The sequence below is a fragment of the Mobula birostris genome, chromosome 8 (genome assembly GCF_030028105.1).
Source record: "Mobula birostris isolate sMobBir1 chromosome 8, sMobBir1.hap1, whole genome shotgun sequence".
Taxonomy (NCBI): Eukaryota; Metazoa; Chordata; class Chondrichthyes; order Myliobatiformes; family Myliobatidae; genus Mobula; species Mobula birostris.
The window spans coordinates 59,986,290-60,009,519 of NC_092377.1; the positions used below are offsets into that span (position 1 = coordinate 59,986,290).

The 23,230-nt window shown below is 41.5% G+C and overlaps 1 protein-coding gene across 7 annotated transcripts in view; it reads left to right on the plus strand.

The window, feature by feature from the left end:
- Window positions 1-23,230, plus strand: part of LOC140201336 (serine/threonine-protein kinase VRK1-like) — a 101,865-nt gene that overhangs the window by 27,883 nt on the left and 50,752 nt on the right. For 6 of the 7 annotated variants that reach the window (XM_072265265.1, XM_072265270.1, XM_072265271.1 and 3 more), the window contains exons 7-9: window positions 3,064-3,156; window positions 7,163-7,300; window positions 10,704-10,836. In XM_072265265.1, the coding sequence (XP_072121366.1) occupies window positions 3,064-3,156; window positions 7,163-7,300; window positions 10,704-10,836 (364 nt within the window). The remainder of the gene's footprint in view (window positions 1-3,063; window positions 3,157-7,162; window positions 7,301-10,703; window positions 10,837-23,230) is intronic. The other variant, XM_072265269.1, reaches the window with a different exon arrangement.

Consider the following 23,230-nt stretch of genomic DNA (forward strand, 5'->3'; position numbering starts at 1 on the left):
CATAACTTTAAGGTGAGGGGGGAAAGTTTAAAGGAGAAGCTGACTGTGTGGTGATGGGATGGTAGTGGGAGCAGATACAATAATGATATTTAAGAGGCATTCAGACAGATATAGGAACAGGCAGGAGTTGCAGTGGTATGGACCAAATGAAGGAAAATATGTTCAGTTTAGTTTGGCATAATGACCAGCAGAGGCACGTTGGACTAAAGGGCCTTTTACTGTACTGTTTTATGTTCAATGTTAATTGGACAAAGGTCCTGTATTGTAGGCTGTTCCAGAAGGCATAGCCAAGGAAAGAATGGTGCCCATGAGGAGATAACAGGGATAATTAGAGGAGATCTGAGGGAGTCATTTTAGTTACCCAGAGTGCAGTGAGTACCTGCAGTACACTCCTGGAGAGAATGTTGCTGACAGTATCTAAGAAGTGTGGGTTTAGCACGCATCTATACAGTGTGGATGTGGTAAACTAAAGTGAGTGGCTTTCCTGTTGTAAGTCTATGACTCTCAGGTGATCAGAGGTGTGTTGCAAACGGATTCCAAATTGGCTTGGTGATAGGAGGCAGAAGGTAGGAGTGGATAGGTTTTTTTTTTCTACCTAAAAGTTTATAACAAGCAGTGTGCTGCAGAGATCAGTGCTGGGAAGTTGTGTGATGTTAACATGTAGAAATAATTTGGAAGAGAGAGTAGGTGGTATGATTAGTAAGTTTGCAGACAATGCAAAAAGTGGTGAATTCACAGGTGGCAAAGAATATTGTTTAATGCTCCAGCGAGTCACAGATCAGCTGAAAAGTTAAGCGGACGGGGAACAGTTAGAATTTAATCTAGAGAAATGTGCGGTAATGCACTTAGGGAAGTCAAATTTTTATAGGACATACAGAGTAAATGATGGAAACCTTAGCAGTGTACAGAGAGACGTTGGAATGCAAGTCCATTTTTCTTTGAAAGTGGAGACATGCTGTAGATGGAAAGGAGATTAGAGAAGGTATTTGGTATTTTTGCTGTGGTTAGCCAAGTCATGGAGTATAAGAATTGGGACATGATGTTGTGTCTGTACAATTAGATTGTATTTGGAATATTATGTACAGCTCTGGTTGCCACACTACAGGAAAGATGTTTTGACAACTGAGAGAGTGCAGAAGAGATGCACCAAGATGTTACCTGAAATGGAAAGTTGCAGATTTAAGGGGAGATTGGATATGCTGTTCTTTTTTTTTAAACTGAAATGCAGAAGTTTGAGGGGTGAATTTAGAGGGATTTATAAAATTATGAGAGGAATAGATTGAGTAGATTGTGAGAGTAGGGGGGTTTAGAAATAGAGGACACAGATTGAGAAGAGTGGAATTTAAAAGAGATTGAGAGCTTTTTTATTCTTAAATCTTTTTATTATTATTGAAAATCAACAACAAAAAAAATACATTGAAGTAATGGAGTCGACATATCAATATGTACAGTAGGAATTAAACTATCAACCAAGTTAAACAATATATTAGTAATAATAAAAACAACAAACTGTTAATGCTTTTTTTTGGAAAAAAGAAAGCAGGAAAAAGAACCCCTGCTAACTGAAACAAAAAAAAACATTTTGAGCACAAACCCGGAGCTATACGCCATACAAGCTTCCATAAAAGAAAGACATTAATCTGCCAACCAAATCCATTTACCCAAGAATCAGACAGGGACCATCTTAATTAACTCAAATCAAATAATAGTAGCAGGCAAAAGAGCCCCACCTTTTCTCAAAGTCAAATCGAGGATCAGAAGTTCGACTTCTAATTTTCTCCAAACTAAGACATAACATCACCTGAGAAAACCATTGTATCAAAGTGGGAGCAGAAGCATCTTTCCGTGGGAGCAGAAACATCTTTCCATTTTAATAAAGTAGCCCTTCTGGCCAGTGGTGTGCCAAATGTAATTACATATTGGTCTGATATAGAAACACCATGAATATATTGAGGAATTATACCGAACAAAACTGTCAATTTATTAGGTTGTAAATTAATTTTTAAAGCTTTAGAAATTGTAGAAAAAATAGATTTCGAAAACTTTTTCAATACAGAACACGACCAAAACATATGTGTCAATGTAGCTGTCTCAGTTTTACATCTATCACACTGACTATTAACATTAGGAAATATTTTAGACAGTCTGTCCTTTGTCAAATAATAACGATGTACAATTTTAAATTGAATTAGAGAGTAACTGGCACAAATCGAAGAAGAGTTAACCAACTTCAAAATTTGCAACCAATCCTCTGTTATCAAGGTCATGTTAAGCTCTCTTTCCCAATCTTGCTTAAAGTTTTTCATACAGAAAGTTGTGGTTATTTGGAAAGAGGTGGTAGAGGCAGATGCAATTACAAATTTTAAAAGCTATTTCTACAGGTACTTGGATATGAAAGACAGAGGGACACAGGCATCGTGGTTGGCGTGAATGAGGGGGCCGATGGGGCCTGTTTCTGTGTTTGTACAATGCTATGACTTCATATTCACATTAGGTAGCACTGGTGCTGTTCACCATTTCTAAAAATTGGCTTTGAATTTCTGAGGGAGACAGGCATCCACTTTGTGTTTTCTAATCTTGAAACCAAGATCAAACTTCTGATTCACTGTTTTCCAAAAAAGGGAGATATTTATATGCAGACATTGCATGAGAGAGCTTGTACCTGTAGAAGTTTAGTGATGCAGTCAGTGATAATGAAAATTTGGAAATTCAGTTGCTGTTGGTCTTTGCAGGATGAAGGGGAAGGAAGATTAAATGGCTTTTTTTTTGGTAGCTATCTTTTTTTTTGTTTTAGACATGACTAATACAATGCCATAATACTGAACTGGTAACTGTTTAACCTTGGAATAGACTGTGTTTCTGTTAACTGGAATTTTCCAATGGTCTCCAATTAAGATTTCAATCTTTGATTAGTGGAGGGTTTATGGGAAATAGAGTATCTCTGTGCTGTTACTGTTTAAAAGTAATGTAACATTATCATGTGTAAGAAATTATTTTGACCCCAGTACTTTGCGGACTGACATTCACTTTTTCAATTTATACATGTGCATAACATAAGAGCAGCTTGATATTTTGGAGTTTATTCATGAGCACGAATATATCCATGGTGATATCAAGTCAGCAAACCTGCTTCTGGGATTCGAAAATCACAAAAAGGTATCGTACATTTGCCTTTTCTGATAAAAAGTAACTGTGTCCTTATGTAATGAATGAATAAGAGGAGAGAAAGGGTGCAGCTGTGAAATTTGACTTGCATGTTAAAGCTGATTTAGGCATCGCAACTATTTTTTCCACTTCATGTTAGATTTGTGTAGCAATAATCCAGATTAATAAATGCAAATCAAATTGTCTCGTCATTTCGTGAATTGTAACATACTTACACAAATGGCACTAATTGCTGAATGAAAGGTGTAGAATGGAAGGTAAACGCCAAGGTGTGAATGTGAAGAATATTGCTTGAAGGAACAAGTCCTAGTGAGATGTCAACTGCCAACCACTTTCACAATGCAACACTTTTCCTAAGTGGCTGTGCCAGAAAGCTGGAAAGATTGCAGTTTAATTCATGTTGATTTAAATTGTTTTAGAACTATAACGAATTGTTTGGAAGTGTTTCTGTACAGTTCTTAACACTGGTGTTTTGCATTCTGCTGTCTATTCTTTTAAACAAGCTTAAATCACTTTTTTAAAAAAAAATTGGGTTAACACACCTTTAGATAGACCACATTTAGGTCCTCATTCACAACATCACTGAATAGTAAATACTTTGCATATCTTAGCCACACACACAAAATACTGGAGGAACTCAGCAGGCCAGGCAGCATCTAAGGTGGGAGGGGGGAGTACAGTGGACATTTGGGGCTAAGACCCTTTGGCATGACTGGAGAAAAAAAAATAAGTGGATTTAAATGGTGTGGGGGGGGCAGAGGGGTGAGAGAAACACAAGGCGATAGGTGAAACCAGGAGGGGGAGGGTTGAAGTGAAGAGCTGAGAAGTTGATTGGTGAAAGAGATACAGGGCTGGAGAAGGGGGGAGTCTGATAGGAGAGGACAGAAGGCCATGCAAAAAAGGGGAGAGGAGCACCAGAGGGAGGCAATGGGCTGGCAAGTAGATAAGGTGAGAGGGGATGGGCAGGGAAAGATGTGCTTGGTGGTGGGATCTCATTGGAGTTGGTGGAAGTTCAAGAGAATTATGTGCATATCTCGTTTTGAAGTGGCAGTGAGAAAATGGGTCCTTATTGATGTGTTGGAATTTTCTTTAATATTGTGTTTGCATTGTGACTTAGGTCCCAGTGGGGAACATTCAAAGAGCTATTTGCCAATACTAACAAACAGCACTTTTTCAAAAAATAGGCAAGAAGAGGCTTTATCATTTACCATTCTGGGCATCGTCTATTACTGGGTGAAGGTGTGTTAGTTTAGTGACTCTTTCAGGATCAAACCAAGCATGAATTTCTTAGCCTTGGTTACACCATGAAAGGCATTTGGGGATAATTTAGTTTTATTTTGTCCATCAATATTGGGAGCCACATTTCTAAGTTCATTCAAATTGAATCGTATAGACTCTATATGACAGAATCTGTAATAGAGTGGTATTTTGGCAAGTTTTGGTTTATTATAGTCATATGTACCAGGATACAATGTGAAGCTCATCTTTCAAACTTTTACATAAATGATCAAATCATTACACAGTGCATTGAAGTAGAACTAGGTAAAACAATAAGAATGCAGAATAAAGTGTAAAAGCCAGCAATAAAGTGCAGTGCAGGTAAACAGTAAAGTGCAAGGTTGTAATGAGATAGATTATGAGGTCAAGAGTCCACTGTATAATACAAGAGATTCGTTCAATAGGGAATCTGTAGATATGTTCCTCTACTCTGTTGCCTTTGCCCTTGGTGGCAGAGTTTGTGGGTTTTCAAGTGCAGTGGACTAGGCCGATTGAGTAATTGCCGTACATTTTGTAGATGGTGCACACAGCAGCCACTATGCACAGGACATTGTTGGGTAAGAAGCCAGTTAAGTGGGTTTCTGTGTCCTAGATGAGCTTGAGTTTTTTTGAGAGTAGTTGTTACTGAGCTGATTCAGGCAAGTGGATAGTATTCCATCCCACTTTATCGTGTTGGAGATGGTGGAAAGGGCTTTGAGGTTCAGCAGAAGAGTCACTGCAAGCTTTGCAGGCACGGTAGTTATATGGCTGTTTAGGTCAATTTTCTAGTTAATGCTTACTCCCAGAATATTGATGGTTGACAACTTAGTAACAGTAATGCCAGGGTAGATGGCTAGATGGTCTCTAATTGAAAAGGACCAATGTCTGGAAGTTCTATGGCACAAATGTTATTTGCTGTTTCAGTCCCATGTCCGCATGTTATTGAGATCTTGCTTCATGCAGGTATGGGTTGTTTGTATGAGAAGATGTGCATGCAATTGAACTTTGTAAACTCATCAGCAAATATCCCTACTTTTGTCTTTATAATGGGAGGCTAGTCAACACTGAAGGATTTGAGGTTGGTTGGGCTTGGGACTCTACCCTGAGTTGATTTCTGTGGGCTGGGATGATTTACATTCAACAACCACAATTAACTTCCTTGTGCTGGGGTGTTTTGCTCATGAATACCATTGACCTGTTTTACCGCTGCATACAGACGTGGGCATCCTTGGCTTCAAAGTTTATCAGCTTGAACTCATTTGTGGAATTCAGGTCAATACCTGGACCAAGGCTGTGATAGGTCTAGAGGTGAGTGGTCCTATCAGAAACTAAACTGGGCATTGGTGAGTAGATTGTTGGGAATTTAACCTATGACAGCCTTCTGTCTTATCCACAATAATGCCAACCTTTGTGTCACCTGCAAACTTACTAACACACCCTTCCATTTCCTCATCCAAGTCATTATTAAAATTCACAAAGAGCAAGAGTCCCAGAACAAATCCTTATAGACCACTGGTCACCAGCATCCTAGCAGCACACCACTAATCACCAAACTCCAGGTAGAGTACACTCCATCTACTGCCAGCCTTTGCCTTCTGTGGGCAGGCCAGTTCAGAATCTATGCAGCCAGGTTTCCCTGGATCCCAAGCCTCCTGACTTTTTGAGCCTTGTGAACCTTGTTGAGCACCTTCCTAAAATCCATCTACACCACGTCCATTGCTCTATGGTCATCGGTTTGTTTTGTCACTTCCTTGACAAAATGCCTTCTGTCACCTCCCACAATAACCTCGGATATATCCTGTCCAGGCTGGGGACTTATTTATCTTAATGCTTTTCAAAAGTTCCAACGCATCCACTTTCCTTGCATCAACATGTTTCAGCATATTAGCCTGTTCTATGCAGACCTCACATTTGTCAAGGTCCCTCTGAAGCAAAGTGCACATTACCCCCTCTCCTACTCCTCCAACTCCAGGCACGTTTTCTCTTTTATTCCTGATTGGTCCGACGCTCACTCTAGTCTAGAGGTACATGCGGAACATGTTGAGGTTTTGCTCAGGTGTAACCTGTCCTTTTTGTACAGGTCTTACACTTCTTGATAAACTTGGGAACTTGGCTCCGTTGGGAAAATCAGAAGTAACAAGCCTGGGTGTTATCCTTGATTCAGATTTGCATTTTAAATTATAGAAATTTGAGGTACATAAAGAAAGTGACCAGAGCAGCAAAGAAATACTGCATAGGTATGTCGTTTCTGTCATGTAATGATGTTGAAAATCTAATTCACACCCTTATATCGAATAGACTAGATTACTAGACTAGATGAGAGAACATATCTCTCCCATCCTAGCTACTGTGCATTGGCTTCCTGTATCTTTTAAAAACTGATTTTAAAGTTCTCTTACTTGTTTTTAAAGCTCTTAATGGTCTGGGACCAAAGTACATCACAGACTCGTTTTCATATTATAATCCCACTCAGTCCCTCAGGTCTTCTTCTGACAGTCTCTTAAATTTAAACAATTTCCCTCAAAAGATAATTGACAGGTCAGCTTTTTTGGACTACGTTCCTAAACTGTGATATTCCATACCAGTAAATATAAGGGATACATTCTCAGTTGACATTGTTAAAACAGCAGCTCAAAGCTTATTTATGTAACCTTGCTTTTACCTAACATCTTTTTGTCTTTAATTTTCATGTTTATCTTTATTTTTTAATTTATATGTTGTGCTTTATTCTGTTGTAAAGCACTTTGAACTACATTCACAACACGCTGGAGGAACTCAGCAGGTCAGGCAGCATCCATGGAAACGACCAGTCAACGTTTCGGGCCGGAACCCTACGTCAGGACTGAAGAGGGAAGGGAGGGTGAGAAGGAGAAGGCTGGTAGGTTCCAGGTGAAAAACCAGTAAGGGGAAAGATAAAGGGGTGGGGGAGAGGAAGCAGGGAGGTGATAGGCAGGAAAGGTGAAGAAGGAATAGGGGGAAACACAATGGGTAGTAGAAGGAAGCGGAACCATGAGGGAGGTGATAGGCAGCTGGAGGAAGGGAGGGAGAGGGAATTACCGGAAGTTGGAGAACTCCATGTTCATACCAAGGGACTGGAGACTACCTAGACGGTATATGAGGTTTTGCCCCTCCAACCCGAGTTTAACCTCATTATGACAGTAAAGGAGGCCATGTATGGACATATCCAAATGGGAATGGGAAGCAGAGTTGAAGTGGGTGGCTACCGGGAGTCCTTCCAGGTGAGGCAACACTTCACTTGTGAGTCTGTTGGGGTCATCTGTTGCATCCGGTGCTCCCGGTGCGGCCTTACTGGTTTTTCACCAGCCTTCTCCTTCCCACCCTCCCCCCCACTTTCTTTATAGGGCCTCTGCCCCTTCCCTCTTCAGTCCTGAGGAAGGGTTCTGGCCTGAAACATTGACTGGCCGTTTTCCACGGATGCTGCCCTACCTGCTGAGTTCCTCCAGCGTGTTGTGAGCGTTGCTTTGACCCCAGCACCTGCAGAGTATTTTGTGTTTACTTTGAGCTACATTGTCTAAAAAAAGTGTTCTATAAATAAGTTATTAGGGTCATAGATGTGTACAGCACAGAAACAGGCCCTTTGGCCTTATCTAGTCCATGCCAAACCATGTAAACTGCCTACTCCCATTGACCTACACTGGGACGATAGCCCTCCATGCCCATACTATACATGTACCTATCCAAACTTCTGTTGAACGTTGAAAAAGAGCTCGCATACACCACTTGTCCTAGCAGCTCATTCTACACTTTCACAACCCTTGGAGTGAAGAAATTTCCCCTCATATTCCTCTTAAAATTTTCACCTTTCACCCTTAGCACATGATGGCTAGTTAGCATCCCACCCATCCTCAATGGAAAAAGCCCACTTGCATTTACCCTATCTATACCTTTCATAGTTTTGTATACCTCTATGAAGTCTCTTCACAATCTTCTATATTCCAAGGAATTAAGTCCCAACCTATTCAACTTTCCTTATAACTCAGGTCCTCCAGACCCGGCAACATCCTTGTAAATTTTCTGTGCACTCTTAACAATCTTGTTTACATCCTTCCCGTAGATAGATGACCAAAACTGCTCACAGTACTCCAAATTAAGCCTCACCAACGTCTTGTACAACTTCAATATAGCAACCCATCTCCTGTACTCAGTACTTTGATTTATGAAGGCCAAGGTACCAAAAGCTTTCTTTACAACCCTATCTACCTGTGACTCCATTTAAAATGAATTATGGACCTGTATTCCTAGATCCCTTGGTTCTACCACGCTCCTCATTGCCCGACCATTCATTGTGTAAGACCTACCCTGGTTGGTCCTACAGAAATACAACACCTTGCACTTGTCTGCATTATTATTATACCTTCTTCAGAAGTGATCCCAATGATCCACAAGTCTGAGACCCTGTACCCTGCACCAATTCTTCAGCCAACATTCAGCTGCCATATCATCCTATTCTTGCTGTCACTAGCACTTGGCACAGGCAGTAATCCAGCAATTAATACTCTTGAAGTCCTGCTTTACAGCTTTCTAACTAGCTCCCTATATTCTCTCTTTAGGACCTCATCCCTTTGCCTAGCTATATCTTTGGTCCCAATATGAACTACAACTTGTGACTGCTCACCCTCTCTTAGAATGCTGTGGACCCAATCTGAGATATCCCTAACCCTAGCAACTGGGAGGCAACATACCAACTGGGAGTCTCTTAATGTCCACAGAAAATCCACAGATCCAGAGGCCTGGTCATGGCAGCTTTCACCTGGTAGGCCATCCCCAAAATGGTATCCAAAACTTGTCACTGAGAGGCGTGGCTACTGGCAGCCTATTCCCTTTCCCTTTCCCTCTCCTGACAGTGAGAGTAATTTAATGGGTGAGATTAAACTGATTGTCTGATATTTAGCTGGATTGAATTTTTTCCACCTTTCGTGAACAAGATGTATCTGAGTGATTTTTTTTCCACATTGTGGAAAAGATGCATGTGTTGCAACTAGCTAGAATAGCTTGGGCTGGGGTACATCTAATTATCACGGTGTTATGATACTGGTTGGTTCCCTACCCTTTGCTGTATCCAGTGCTATCAGCTGTTTCTTGATATCACTTGGAAGGAATTGAATTTGCTGAAGAATGGCTACTGTTTTGGTGGTGATCCCAGTTTGAAGTTTAAATGAATCTTCTGTTTGCACTTAATGAACCTTGTTGAATGCTTCAGACTTTTCTTTAGTGTTTGCATGCTGTGTCCTGTTATTTCTAAAGATGGGCATGTGTTTGAGCCTCATCCTGTGGTCTGATGGCCCATTCCTGATGAAACATGGTGAATTGTAAAGATTTAATCTGATCCATTGGCTATGGGATCACTTATCTTTTATCGAATGATGTTTTTGCTTTTTTAGCACACAGGTAGTGATTATTCATTTCACTTGGAACTCATTATTTTTAGGTTTGCTTCGTGTTGTTCTCTTCTGCAATCCCTATTGAACCACACTTGATTGAAATGCTTAGGAAAGGGAATTAGTGGATATTAAGATTATCTATTTTGCTGGTTTACCTTTTTGCTGCTAATGGTTCACAGAATCTCATGAATGATGAGTTCTGAGCTGTCAGATCTGTTCTGAGTGTATCCTTTTTAGAACCTTTATGTTGTTACGCAATACCATGGGGGATGTCATCATTGTTAAGAAAAGATTTTGTCTCCTTGGTGACTGTGTGGTAGTCACTTCTACTAATGCTGTCATGGACAGATCTATCCCCCACAGGTACTTTGGTGAAATGAAGTAGGTTCAATCCTTGTGTTGATTAACTCGCTATATGCCCAGACTGCCTTTGGTAGATATGCCCTTTAGCTTGGCCTTTGAAATCCCCCACCTGGAATGACATCTGGTGTCCTTGGTAACTAGTATTCCAGGTGTCATTCAACATGGAGCAGCAGAATTCAGTTGGATAACCAAACTAGTTGTGTTATGCATTTGATGCAGGCAGTGTTCAATCCCCAGATATTTACTTTTCTAAAGCTCAGGATCCCACATGCTGCTTTAACTACTTTCTCAACTTTCCCTGGCACTTTCAACTAACTTTGCACTTACGCTCCTGAGCTGAAATGATGGACGATGCATGATTCACACCCACAATTCATTCCTTGATAAGTTTCTCACTTTATGTAACACTGAAAAGCTGTCTTCAAGGTCTGATTCGGATTTCTAATGTGAAATGCCACTATCTTCTGTTCAGGAAAATAGCAGCTTTTTTCATTGAAATGCTTTTAAATGTTTCAGGTCTATCTGGCAGATTATGGTCTTGCCTTCAGGTACCGTCCCAATGGAGCTCACAAATGCTATAAAGAGGACCGCAAGAAAGGTCACAATGGAACAATTGAATTTACTAGCATCGATGCTCACAAAGGTGTAGGTAAGGACATCGTCCATTCAGTCAACAAACTGTGAGTGGTGTTGAATCTGTGTTTGTGGAAAACTGTATTTTACGTGTCTTGTCACCTGACATTTAAATCCAGTCAGGTTTACTTCCATGGATGTGCTGCAGTGTGGGTTCACAAAGCTCAGAGATGACCCTGCTAGATAGGGTATCATCTATAAAACACTCTACTGTGTTTTTCAAATTTTGTAGCCCAGTAATAATATTGTAATTAATGACATTATCATTTTTGATGCAATAATTTATAGAGAAACAGTGCATTCGACTTGCTTAGTTGCATTTTCAGTTGAAGCATTTTCCTCTTTTGTGCAGCTCAGCCACTGATTTTAAAATAGTTTTCTTCATGGAAATCATTTTAAGTAGTTATGCAACACTTCAACAGGGACAAGTTTCAGTTGAATAAGGGATGAGCCAAAATATCTTGGTTGGGAAAGGTATTTTGATATTAACTCATCTAGGAGGACACTTTTAAAGATGTATTTAAAATGCAACATATGTAAGTAACTGAGGGAATGAAGTGTAAACTAATGGAGTGGATGTAAAAACAGATCAGACAAATAAAATGGGCATGAGAAAGAGGGGTTATTAACCTGCCTACAGGTTAATATGGACAAACTTTAGAAGGAAGTATATGCAAATGAGAAACCAGAAACTGCATGTGTTAGGATCTTTGAATATTTGTGGTGGGAGATGACTAAGGGGCTGTTGAAATTACAAGGTGCTCTAGTCTGTCCTGTTGCTGAGGCTGAGGAAAAGTAGGTATGGGGGTCGCAGTCCATGATAAACTTTTAAAGAAACATAGTAGATACTTCCAGAAAGATCTAATTAATTTCCCACCTCAAATAATGTTCCTTGGAAATTCAATTGCCTAATTATGTTTCTTTCAAAATTTTGCAATGGAAATTTGCCTTTTTTAATGGAACAAAGCATGATTGTCTCCATTTCTGGGTCATGTCATGTTACCAGGGAAATCTGACCAACCACTTCCTTGTGTCTTGACATGTTCTTTGCATCAGGATTTCATAGGGTGATGTTTTTCCTCAAGTAGTGCTTCATTAACAGCACTGCCTGAATGCTGTCTCAGAAATTTTCATGGAGTACTATAAGTCAAGCCGAGCAGTGGTGTAGTGGCATTGGTACTGGACTTCGAGGCAAACGGTCCCAAGTTGGAATCCGGCCGGCTTGTTGCACACTTTCAATCGTGCTGGGTAGAACGTCAAGCTAGTAACTCGGCCTTGTAAAAAAAGTCAGTTGCTAAGGAAATGGTAAAAATGGGAACAACAACTACTAGTTAAATCTTTTACTTGCCTTTCTAGCACCTGAACTGAACTGACCAAAACCTCCAAGGCTTTGATCCTGTGTTGTAGGATAGAAGCCTTAAGTTGAACCAAAGCCCCAACTGCCCACTGACAATGAATTTTATATCAGAATTCTAGGCTTACAATGTTAAAGCTGTGATGAATGTTGACTGAGAATCCATCTTTGGGTTAAGTATAATTTAACATAGCATGGTTTTGATTTGACCTTTTTGTTTGTAATATAATTTTTAACCACCTGTGATAGAAAGGATATGATGAGTGTGCCTCTAATTAGACAACCTTCAATTAAAAAGTCTTTGAAAGTTAAATTTAGCTAATATTGTGCTGCTACTCTTCTAGTGAAGCGTACTCCACTGATCGGATCAGTATCCACATGATTGTTGCTTTGACATTTTCAAATGATACTTAGTGGAGAATATAATGTTGGGGAATGCCTAATGCTGTCACTTCACACTGCTTAACAAAAATACCAATGAAAATGAACACATTACAGTGCTTCTAGTGTCATTTCATGGAGAAGTCAGTGTTCAGTGCTTGATCTATGTGACACTCCTTAGGCGTTGGCATTCTGTGTATTAAACACCTAGGCTTTTCAATGTCTGTGGCACACAGTGAAGAGCAGAATATCAGGTTTATCATAGTATTTGTGCCCTTTTCTGTATCATTGTTCCACAGTAATTAGCTTAAACCTTCAAAGGATTCGGTAGGATTGGTGTTTTTGCATGTGAGCAAGACTAATAAGGAATTAGTTATCTTTTGAGCTTCTCCCTTCCAAAGTATTACACTTACTGTTCTCAGCAGCTGCTGTTTATTTGCATTATTCTTTAATGCTTGTTTTCTGTGATTTCATGCCTTATGAAATTATAGAGCAGCCTTTAGCAATTTTTGACAGCTCTGTGGAGATTCAAAGAGGAATGCACAAACAGGTTCCTGTGCTGGTCGGGCCAGCTTCTGGAGTCTCCACTTTATTGGAGTGACATCTCAAGGAATGGGACGTGGAGACAACGGTTCTCCATGGGCATTATCACACCTACGAACCACTTCCTGAAGAACAATAGCTCTCAAACACTTCCCATCTTGGTACTTTTTTTGGTCCTCTAAATCCTCTCTTAAGAGATGTATAAAACTTGAGGGTAAGGGTTAAGAGATGTAGAGCGGATCTGAAGGGGACCTTTCCACCCAGGGAGGGATGAATAACACGCACAAAATGTAGATTGGACAGCATATATGAAGAGGAATAAGGAGCTGACATTTTGTGACAAAACCATCCAGTCCTGATGAAGGGTCTCAGCCTGAAACGTCGCCACTTTATTCCATTTCATAGATACTGCCTGACCTGCTGAGTTCCTCCAGCATTTTGCGTGTGTTACTTCGTATTTCCAGCATGTGCAGCATCTCTTGTTTTCGGGAGTGATGAACATCTGGATTCACTGATGGACACGGTGGTGGAAGCAGAGTCACTAACAGAGACTTGCGGTGTCTAGTCGTTGAAGGCCTTGAGCCAAATACTGCAGGTGGTGATTAATATGATGGCTGCCATGGCTAGCCAGGGCGTGGAGAATTGAATGACCTCTTTCGGTCAACATCTTCTGGATAGATCAAGAAACCATATATTTCACTTCTTTTATGTCTTTTACATTTGTTTTTCATCTTCAGTGTGATTCTGGAACTGTTGGAGCCTGAGATTTGCAGTTTAGAGATCGACTGAGTGTTTCAGCACTGCAGTCTCAGAGAGGATTCTGGGAGGCAGAGACTGCATATGGGAATCTCATGGCAGGAAGGCTGCGGGGTGGGGTGTGAGCTGATATTCGGCTCCATTTCGCCAATTAAAGCTTCCATTGTTTGCCAGTTGAAGTAACAAAGATTGAAACATCGAGGCGAATGCGGAAGGTGAGTGGCTTTTTATCGCTCTGCTGCCAGAGAGGAAAGGCTGCCTTTTTACCTCTGGGGGACCACTTGCTTGCTGTGCTTCTGGAGAGGGGAGACTGCCCTTTGATCGTTGATGGAAATACTTACTGCTAGAAAGAGAAAGGCCTGCCACTGTGCCCTGAGAATGTTACCCAGGTTTTCTGCGTTTTGGATATGGACCACTTTCTTGCAGGCATTTACATGAATAAAGAAGTACAATAGAATTTTACAAAACAGCTATACATAAAGGCTGACAGATAACCAATGTGCAAACAAAAGACAAACTTTGTAAATAAAAACAGTACTGAAGATGATGAGTTGTAAAGAGTCCTTGGAAGTTGATCTACGGATCATAGAATCAGTTCAGAAGAATGGTGATTGAAGTTATCCACGTCAGTTCCGGAGCCTGATGGTTGCAGGGTAATAACACATCTGGTGGTGCGGGACCTAAGGCTTTTGTACCTCCTGCTGATGGTAGTAGTGAGGTGCAGGGATGGTGGGGGTCTTTGATAATGGATGCTACTTATATGTGATTATGTATGCATGGCTAATCAGCCTTTTCCACTGGGCAACTAGGTTGCAGACCTATATTGCAAGTCTCAGGCTATTACTAATGGCAGGAGATTTCTTGGTAACAGAACAACCTCTAACAGTATTTTGAGTCAATTCACAATACCCGTCAAGACGTATTGAATAATATTTAGAAAAGTCAGGCTAGAAGCAGTGACATGTCATGTCATGGGCAGGACCAGACAGCCAGTCCTCTGTGGGACATGGTCCTAATAGTTTCAAGATCAATGGATAATCCAACTTAAGTGGGATCTGAGTAACCTACATACAGTACCACTCAATCTCCCTTGATGATTTGCTGTCTTACTCTCAAGTACGCAATGTTACGAATAAAAAGACACAATCTGTATCATCCCCAAAGGGAAAGAAATGGGTTGTGGATCATTAATTACTTAGTTTCATTCTTAAATTCTGTTGCAAAATTAATTAGTGGAATATTATCTGCATAGTTCATTAGCTGATAAGATTCTAAAATCCGGTATTTATTCCTTAAACCATTAGCGATTTCTGCACTCCTTCCATTGTAGGCTGCTGAGAAATGCTGATTCTATTTGGTGCACTATTGTTGGCCATACTTCAGACTGTTAAGGACCCAAGAACTGAAATTCCCTTTGTATTCCCCTCTGTAACTTACGTTTCCTTCCTGGAGAAGTTCTTCATAACTTGTCTCTTTAACAAGTTCTTTTTCCGTTACATTCCCTAACAACCCCTCATGATGTGGTCATGAGCTCATGATCGCAAATATTACTTTGAATAATCTTTTGAACATCATCAAATATTTGTCTTGCTAAAGTTATGATGTAAATAGATAAAGTTCGTGAGAGTTTTCTTTATTTGTAAAAGGCATAATTGGGAATGGATGTCAGCAGGGCAATAGAGGTACAGCAAATAATGGAAATCTGTACTCACATGCATGGTGTAACGTGTACAGTAGGAATGGACTCCATATGCACAAAACTACTTGGCTTTTAATAGACAATAGGTGCAGGAGTAGGCCATTCGGCCCTTCGAGCCAGCACCGCCGTTCACTGTTATCGTGGCTGATCATACACAAGCAGTACCCCGTTCCTGCTTTCTCCCCATATACCTTGACTTCACTATCTTTAAGAGCTCTAACTCTTTTCTTGAAAGCATCCAGAGAATTGGCCTCCACTGCCTTCTGAGGCAGAACATTGCACAGAACCACAACTCTCTGGGTGAAAAGGTTTTTCCTCCGTTCTAAATGGCCTACCCCTTATTCTTAAACTGTGGCCTCTGGTTCTGGACTCCCCCAACATCGGGAACATGTTTCCTGCCTCTAGCGTGTCCAATCCCTTAATAATCTTATATATTTCAATCAGATCCCCTCTCATCCTTCTAAATTCCAGTGTATACAAGCCCAGTCGCTCCAATCTTTCAACATATAACAGTCCCGCCATCCCAGAAATTAACTTCGTGAACCAACGGTACACTCCCTCAACAGCAAGAATATCCTTCCTCAAATTTGGAGACCAAAACTGTACACAATACTCCAGGTGTGGTCTCACCAGGGCCCTGTACAACTGCAGAAGGACCTCTTAGCTCCTATAGTCAACTCCCCTTGTTATGAAGGCCAACATGCCATTAGCTTTCTTCACTGCCTGCTGTACCTGCATGCTTACTTTCAGTGACTGATGAACTACCTTGTAAATTTGTTACTTACACTCAGATGTTCCAAGTAGCAAATATATTTCTTTTCTAACTGTCCTCTTGGCCAGTTATTGGACTTGGACTGCTCATCCTCTACCTCAGTGAGATCTTTTTGATGAATAAGAAAATTGCTAAGTGCTTCTAGGCACTGATGCTCAAGACCACTCAAACTCAAAACTATAAAAACAGTTCGAATAACCAAAAGCTGAAGATGAATTTTCTTGCCTTTCTTTAATTGTTAGTTTTGGGGTTCATTAAACAAGGTTTTAATAGATAACTTTTTTAAAAAGAGCAACTTTTCCTTTAATCCTGCTAAGGTCATCTGAATAGCATCTGTTATTTCATAAATATTATGGGTCCTATTTCTGCCTTCCCTTTTCTAGGAAACATGCAATATGGTTTGTTTAATTGAACGAATGTTAATCCCATTTTGCTGTTTCATCCTAAGGTTGAGTGTTTCTAACTTCTTTGTTTCTAACTTCTGCCTCTGTTTATGGCAACTGCTCTGCTCATGACAACAAGAAACTACGGAGAATTGGGATACTGCTCAGCACATCATGGAAACCAGCCTCTGTCTACACTTCTCGCTCAGTAAAGCAGCCAGCATAATCGAAGGTCCCACCCACCCTGAACATTCTCTCTTCTTCCCTCTTCCATTTGACAGAGGAAATAATAACCTGAAAGCATATACCACCTTGCTCAGGCTAGCTTCTACTCCACTGTTAAATAGTTCCCTCATACAATAAAATGTCCTTTTGGCCTCATTATAACCTTGCATCTTATTGCTTACCTGCACTACACTTGCTCTGTAGCTGTTACACTTTGTTCTGCATCTTGTTGTTTTTCCTTGCATTACCTCAATGGCACATTGTAATGAATTGATCTGTGCAGACTGTATACAAGACAAGTTTTTTCACCGTAACTTGGTATGTGATAAAATAAGTCAATATACCAATTTATATTTTAATATGCTCCCACCTCCATCCCTTTTTTCCCCTTTTCTCCTGTTCTCACTCTGTTCTGCTATTTGCTATCTACTGATAACCACCTGTGATTCCATCAGCAACTTCCATTATACTTCCACCCATTTTAGTTCCTGTATTTAACTCTCAATTTGTACATCTTCAGCAAATCTCAGCAAGTTTTGCAAACATTCGCACCCTGTTCCCTGTGCATGACCCTTCTCCCAGAACTGTGATGTAGTCTCCTTATCCACATCTTCACATCGCAAGTCTTCCTTCTCAATGGATCCTTTATCTCCAGAATGATGCAGCCTTGATACGCATCTTTCGCTTTTTATGTTCCAAGTGAGTTATTGTCTTCGTGACATCTTGGTCAAATCCGATAATCCCTTTACTTATTGTCATAATCCAGGTTTCTTATCACTAACATTCGTTGCGAACTTTCTTGTTTTGTGGCGCAGTATGGTGCGACATTTAAAAATTAGAGTAATTACAGAACTAAGTAGTGTGAGAAAAGAATACCTTGATCATTTAGAAATCTGCTGGAGGGTGTGGTTGGGCCTGTGATTGAGTTCGCTGAGTCTACAGCTCTCTAGTCTTTTTTGATTCTGTACGTTGAACACTTCATACCAGGTAATGATGCATCCAGTCAGAATGCTCTCCATACACCTGTAGAAATTTGCAAGAGCCTTTGGTGACATACCAAATCTCCTCAAACTCCTAATGAAAATTGCCACCGGCAATCTTTCTTCGTGCAACACACATCAAAGTTGCTGGTGAACGCAGCAGGCCAAGCAGCATCTGTAGGAAGAGGTGCAGTCGACGTTTCAGGCGGAGACCCTTCGTCAGGACTAACTGAAGGAAGAGTGAGTGAGGGATTTGAAAGTTGGAGGGGGAGGGGGAGATCCCAAATGATAGGAGAAGACAGGAGGGGGAGGGATAGAGCCAAGAGCTGGACAGGTGATAGGCAAAAGGGGATACGAGAGGATCATGGGACAGGAGGTCCGGGAAGAAAGACGGGGGGGGGGGACCCAGAGGATGGGCAAGAGGTATATTCAGAGCGACAGAGGGAGAAAAAGGAGAGTGAGAGAAAGAATGTGTGCATAAAAATGAGTAACAGATGGGGTACGAGGGGGAGGTGGGGCCTAGCGGAAGTTAGAGAAGCCGATGTTCATGCCATCAGGTTGGAGGCTACCCAGACGGAATATGAGGTGTTGTTCCTCCAACCTGAGTGTGGCTTCATCTTTACAGTAGAGGAGGCCGTGGATAGACATGTCAGAATGGGAATGGGATGTGGAATTAAAATGTGTGGCCACTGGGAGATCCTGCTTTCTCTGGCGGACAGAGCGTAGATGTTCAGCAAAGCGGTCTCCCAGTCTGCGTCGGGTCTCGCCAATATATAAAAGGCCACATCGGGAGCACCGGACGCAGTATATCACCCCAGTCGACTCACAGGTGAAGTGTTGCCTCACCTGGAAGGACTGTTTGGGGCCCTGAATGGTGGTAAGGGAGGAAGTGTAAGGGCATGTGTAGCACTTGTTCCGTTTACACAGATAAGTGCCAGGAGGGAGATCAGTGGGGAGGGATGGGGGGGGACGAATGGACAAGGGAGTTGTGTAGGGAGCGATCCCTGTGGAATGCAGAGGGGGGGGGGAGGGAAAGATGTGCTTAGTGGTGGGATCCCGTTGGAGGTGGCGGAAGTTACGGAGAATAATATGTTGGACCCGGAGGCTGGTGGGGTGGTAGGTGAGGACCAGGGGAACCCTATTCCTAGTGGGGTGGCGTGAGGATGGAGTGAGAGCAGATGTACGTGAAATGGGGGAGATGCGTTTAAGGGCAGAGTTGATAGTGGAGGAAGGGAAGCCCCTTTCTTTAAAAAAGTAAGACATCTCCCTCGTCCTAGAATGAAAAGCCTCATCCTGAGAGCAGGTGCGGCGGAGACGGAGGAATTGCGAGAAGGGGATGGCGTTTTTGCAAGAGACAAGGTGAGAAGAGGAATAGTCCAGATAGCTGTGAGAGTCAGTAGGCTTATAGTAGACATCAGTGGATAAGCTGTCTCCAGAGACAGAAAGATCTAGAAAGGGGAGGGAGGTGTCGGAAATGGACCAGGTAAACTTGAGGGCAGGGTGAAAGTTGGAGGCAAAGTTAATAAAGTCAACGAGTTCTGCATGCGTGCAGGACGCAGCACCAATGCAGTCGTCGATGTAGCGAAGGAAAAGTGGGGGACAGATACCAGAATAGGCACGGAACATAGATTGTTCCACAAACCCAACAAAAAGGCAGGCATAGCTAGGACCCATACGGCTGCCCATAGCTACACCTTTAGTTTGGAGGAAGTGGGAGGAGCCAAAGGAGAAATTATTAAGAGTAAGGACTAATTCCGCTAGATGGAACAGAGTGGTGGTAGAGGGGAACTGATTAGGTCTGGAATCCAAAAAGAAGCGTAGAGCTTTGAGACCTTCCTGATGGGGGATGGAAGTATATAAGGACTGGACATCCATGGTGAAAATAAAGCGGTGGGGTCAGGGAACTTAAAATCATCGAAAAGTTTAAGAGCGTGAGAAATGTCACGAACATAGGTTGGAAGGGATTGAGCAAGGGGTGATAAAACAGTGTCGAGGTATGCAGAAATGAGTTCGGTGGGGCAGGAGCAAGCCGAGATAATGGGTCGGCCAGGACAGGCAGGTTTCTTCGTGATTGCTTCAGTGTGTTGAGCCCAGGACAGGAGATCTGAGATTTTGATGCCTATGAATTTAAGTCTGCTCACACTTCCCACTGTTGGCCACGCAGTGAGGACTAGTGTGTGTTCTCCCAGATTCCCCTTTCTGAAGTTCGCAATCAGTCCCTTGATCTTGCCAACATTGAGTGCAGGTTGTTGTTGCAATACTACTCACTATAATCCATTGTCAAGGATTCCCATTGCAGACTAATGGGAATCCCATTGTACAGTGGCTCACATTTTGGAGCTAGTTGAATAGTACTGAAGGAAGGATATTGAATGCTGAACAGCAGCCTGACGTGTATTGATGTTGTCTAAATGCTCCAAAGCTGAGTGGAGAGTCAGTGAAATTGCGTTAGCGGTAAACAAATTACAGCAGATCCAGCTGCTTGCTCCTATAGGAGTTAATTCTAGCCACACTCAAGATCTCAGAGCAGTTCAGCAATGTGAGTGCTATTGGGCGATTGTTGCTGAGGCAGCTGACCCTGCTCTCCTTGGGAACTGGTAGCATTGCTTCCTTCTTCCTAGCAATTCCTTTAATCAGAACTTGGGTAGAAGTGACATTAATTTTATGCGTCTGAACGGTCACATGCCCCATTTATGCTGCCTGCACTTTTGGAAATATCACTATGCTGTCCTTCTCATTCTTTTGGCTGCTTTCCACGGGTCATCAACATTATGTGCATGTCATATGACATGGGCAATCATGGTCTTCGACCTGATTGTTCTTTGCTAATTTTTCTACAGAAGTGGTTTGCCACCTTCTGGGCAGTGACTTTACAAGATAGGTGACCCCCATTGTTGTTGACACTCTTCAGAGATTGTCTGTTTGGCCTCAGTGGTCGCACAACCAGGATTTGTGATACACACCAGCTGCTCATCCGACCTGCTCCCATGGCTTCATATGACCCTGATCAGGTGGCTAAGCTGGTGCTACAGCTTGCCCAAGGGTTATCTGCAGGTGAGTGGAGGGAAGGACCACCTTACACCTCCTTTGGTAGAGATGTATCTCCACCTCGCCACCTGTGTTAAAGTCATAAAAACAAGCATAAGCAAGGTTAATGATAAACGGATCTATCACTGCACAGCTGACTGGAAATTTTGCTTGCATCAATGTTGGTGGCTTTGAAATTTCTGTGTTGAACAAATTTATTTCTTTACTTTGTGTAGGCAAGTGACTTGAGGAAAACTTTCAGGTCATGCTGAAAAGAATATAATGACCTGGCAAGAAGCTCTCTGCAAGTATTGTAGTTATATTAGGTTTCCACTATGACATTCAGTTAGTAATGCTTAGGGCTGCTGAGAAGGCTTCCTTAATAAGGGAGGGTTTTTGCAGAGTGTTGAAGATATAAGAACATTTCATTTATTATTTCTTCATGGAATATTTTTTAGGTGCTCCGAAAGTCACTGATATTCTTCAGGGAATTTTGCTGAATTGTTTCATTGGTACAAATAAAATAACATTGGCAACGAGTTTGCCATTTGGAAAAATAAAATGCAGAAAATAATTCCAAGTGTAAGGGCCAACAATAGATTGCTGTGCGAAACTGATCCTTGAACAGCTGCGAGATCTATTTCAATACGTGAAAATCCAGGCAATGTGAAAGCCTCCCAGTGAATAGTTTAGTATACTTCCTGGATGTGTCATCACAAAGGACAAACTGTCAAATTATTAGCTGGTCAAAGAACTGTGAGGCAGGTGAATTCTTCATTATTATGGCATTTTGGATGAGGTTAATGGATTTTATTTGCATGGAATTACAAGATGTAAGGAAGATCCTGCAAATTTGCAAGGCAGATAGAAAGATAAATGAAGACTATCTTGGCCACTCTGGAGAAGCTGTCCTTGTGGCCTTGTACCCAGCATTCCTCAGGCCAAGGGACCGCAGGGGGAATAGGCAACTGGACTACAGTGCAAATCCTTTTAAATGTTTTTTTTTTTTTGGGGTGTATCCAGTGATTAACTATCTTTACCAAGTTGTCCAGAACCAACCAGTCTGATTTCCCTCATGCTAAGGGTGCCAGGGTATAACTGAAACACATACATGGTATGGTGCATCAGATTCAGGATTTATGAGGCTGAGGAAGGACAGTAAGCCTGTTCAGCTGTTACGGAAAGAACCACAGAGACCAGAATGCCTCTGAAAGTCATGCAATAAATTAGATGCAAAGTTTAAAAAAAAATGAATCAAATATATGTCATCGTCATCATCATTATGTATCGCGTCATATGACGTGGGTGATCATAGTCTTCCATCTTCTCTATCCATAATGATTATTCTTGGGAAATTTTCCTACAGAAGTAGTTTGCCATTACCTTCTGAGCAGTGTCTTTACAAGCTGGGTGACCCCAGCCATTATCAATACTGTTCAGAGATTGTCTGTCTGGTGTCAGTGGTGGCATAACCAGGACTTGTGATATGCAACAGCTACTCATACGACCATCCACCATCACTTTCAAGTGACTCTGATCGGGGGAGCTAAGCAGGTGCTACACCTTGCCCAAGGGTGATCTGCAGGCTAGCAGAGGAAGGGGCACGTTACACTTCCTTTAGCAGAGACCTATCTCTACCCCACCACGCACAAATATATGCACATATTTAAACTTACCTTATTTTGTTTTAATTATGTTTTACAAGTTTCTGTAATATTTAGGAGAGGATTTTGTCATGATCGGGAAAAGGTTTTAAAATTTCCTATCAGCATTTTTGATTTTTCAGTACCCCCAGCCACATGGAGTGGTTTTTGGTTGTCAGTCTTTGGTATAAGCCTTCTCATTTTCTGTGACCAGAAGACAATTGAAGTGGCTGCTAAGCCAACCTTAACCACAAGACCACACTGATCAGGTCAATAGCCCGTGTAAATTTCAGCTAATTGAAGTAAAATCATATATTATGCAGCGGAGAGTTGCTGATCTATGTGGCCTTGTAACAGATAGATTTTCTGAGCAGAGGATGAAATTCTTAGATTGAAGGTTTAGTTTATACAGCATGTACATTCTGGAGAAAAGCACAACAGTTTCTGCTCATGGGATAAAGAGTTGATTTTTGCAGACGCAGAAATAGATCAACTAAGTTTTAGTGTAAACCTTGATTGACTCTACATGATCAATATTGGTCTATGAGAAGATTTAAGTATTCCTGGTATGAATGTTTAGCCACAGCCAGTGATTTTAAAAAGACCATAAGTCAGTAAGGCATAGGAGCGGAATAAAACCACCTGGT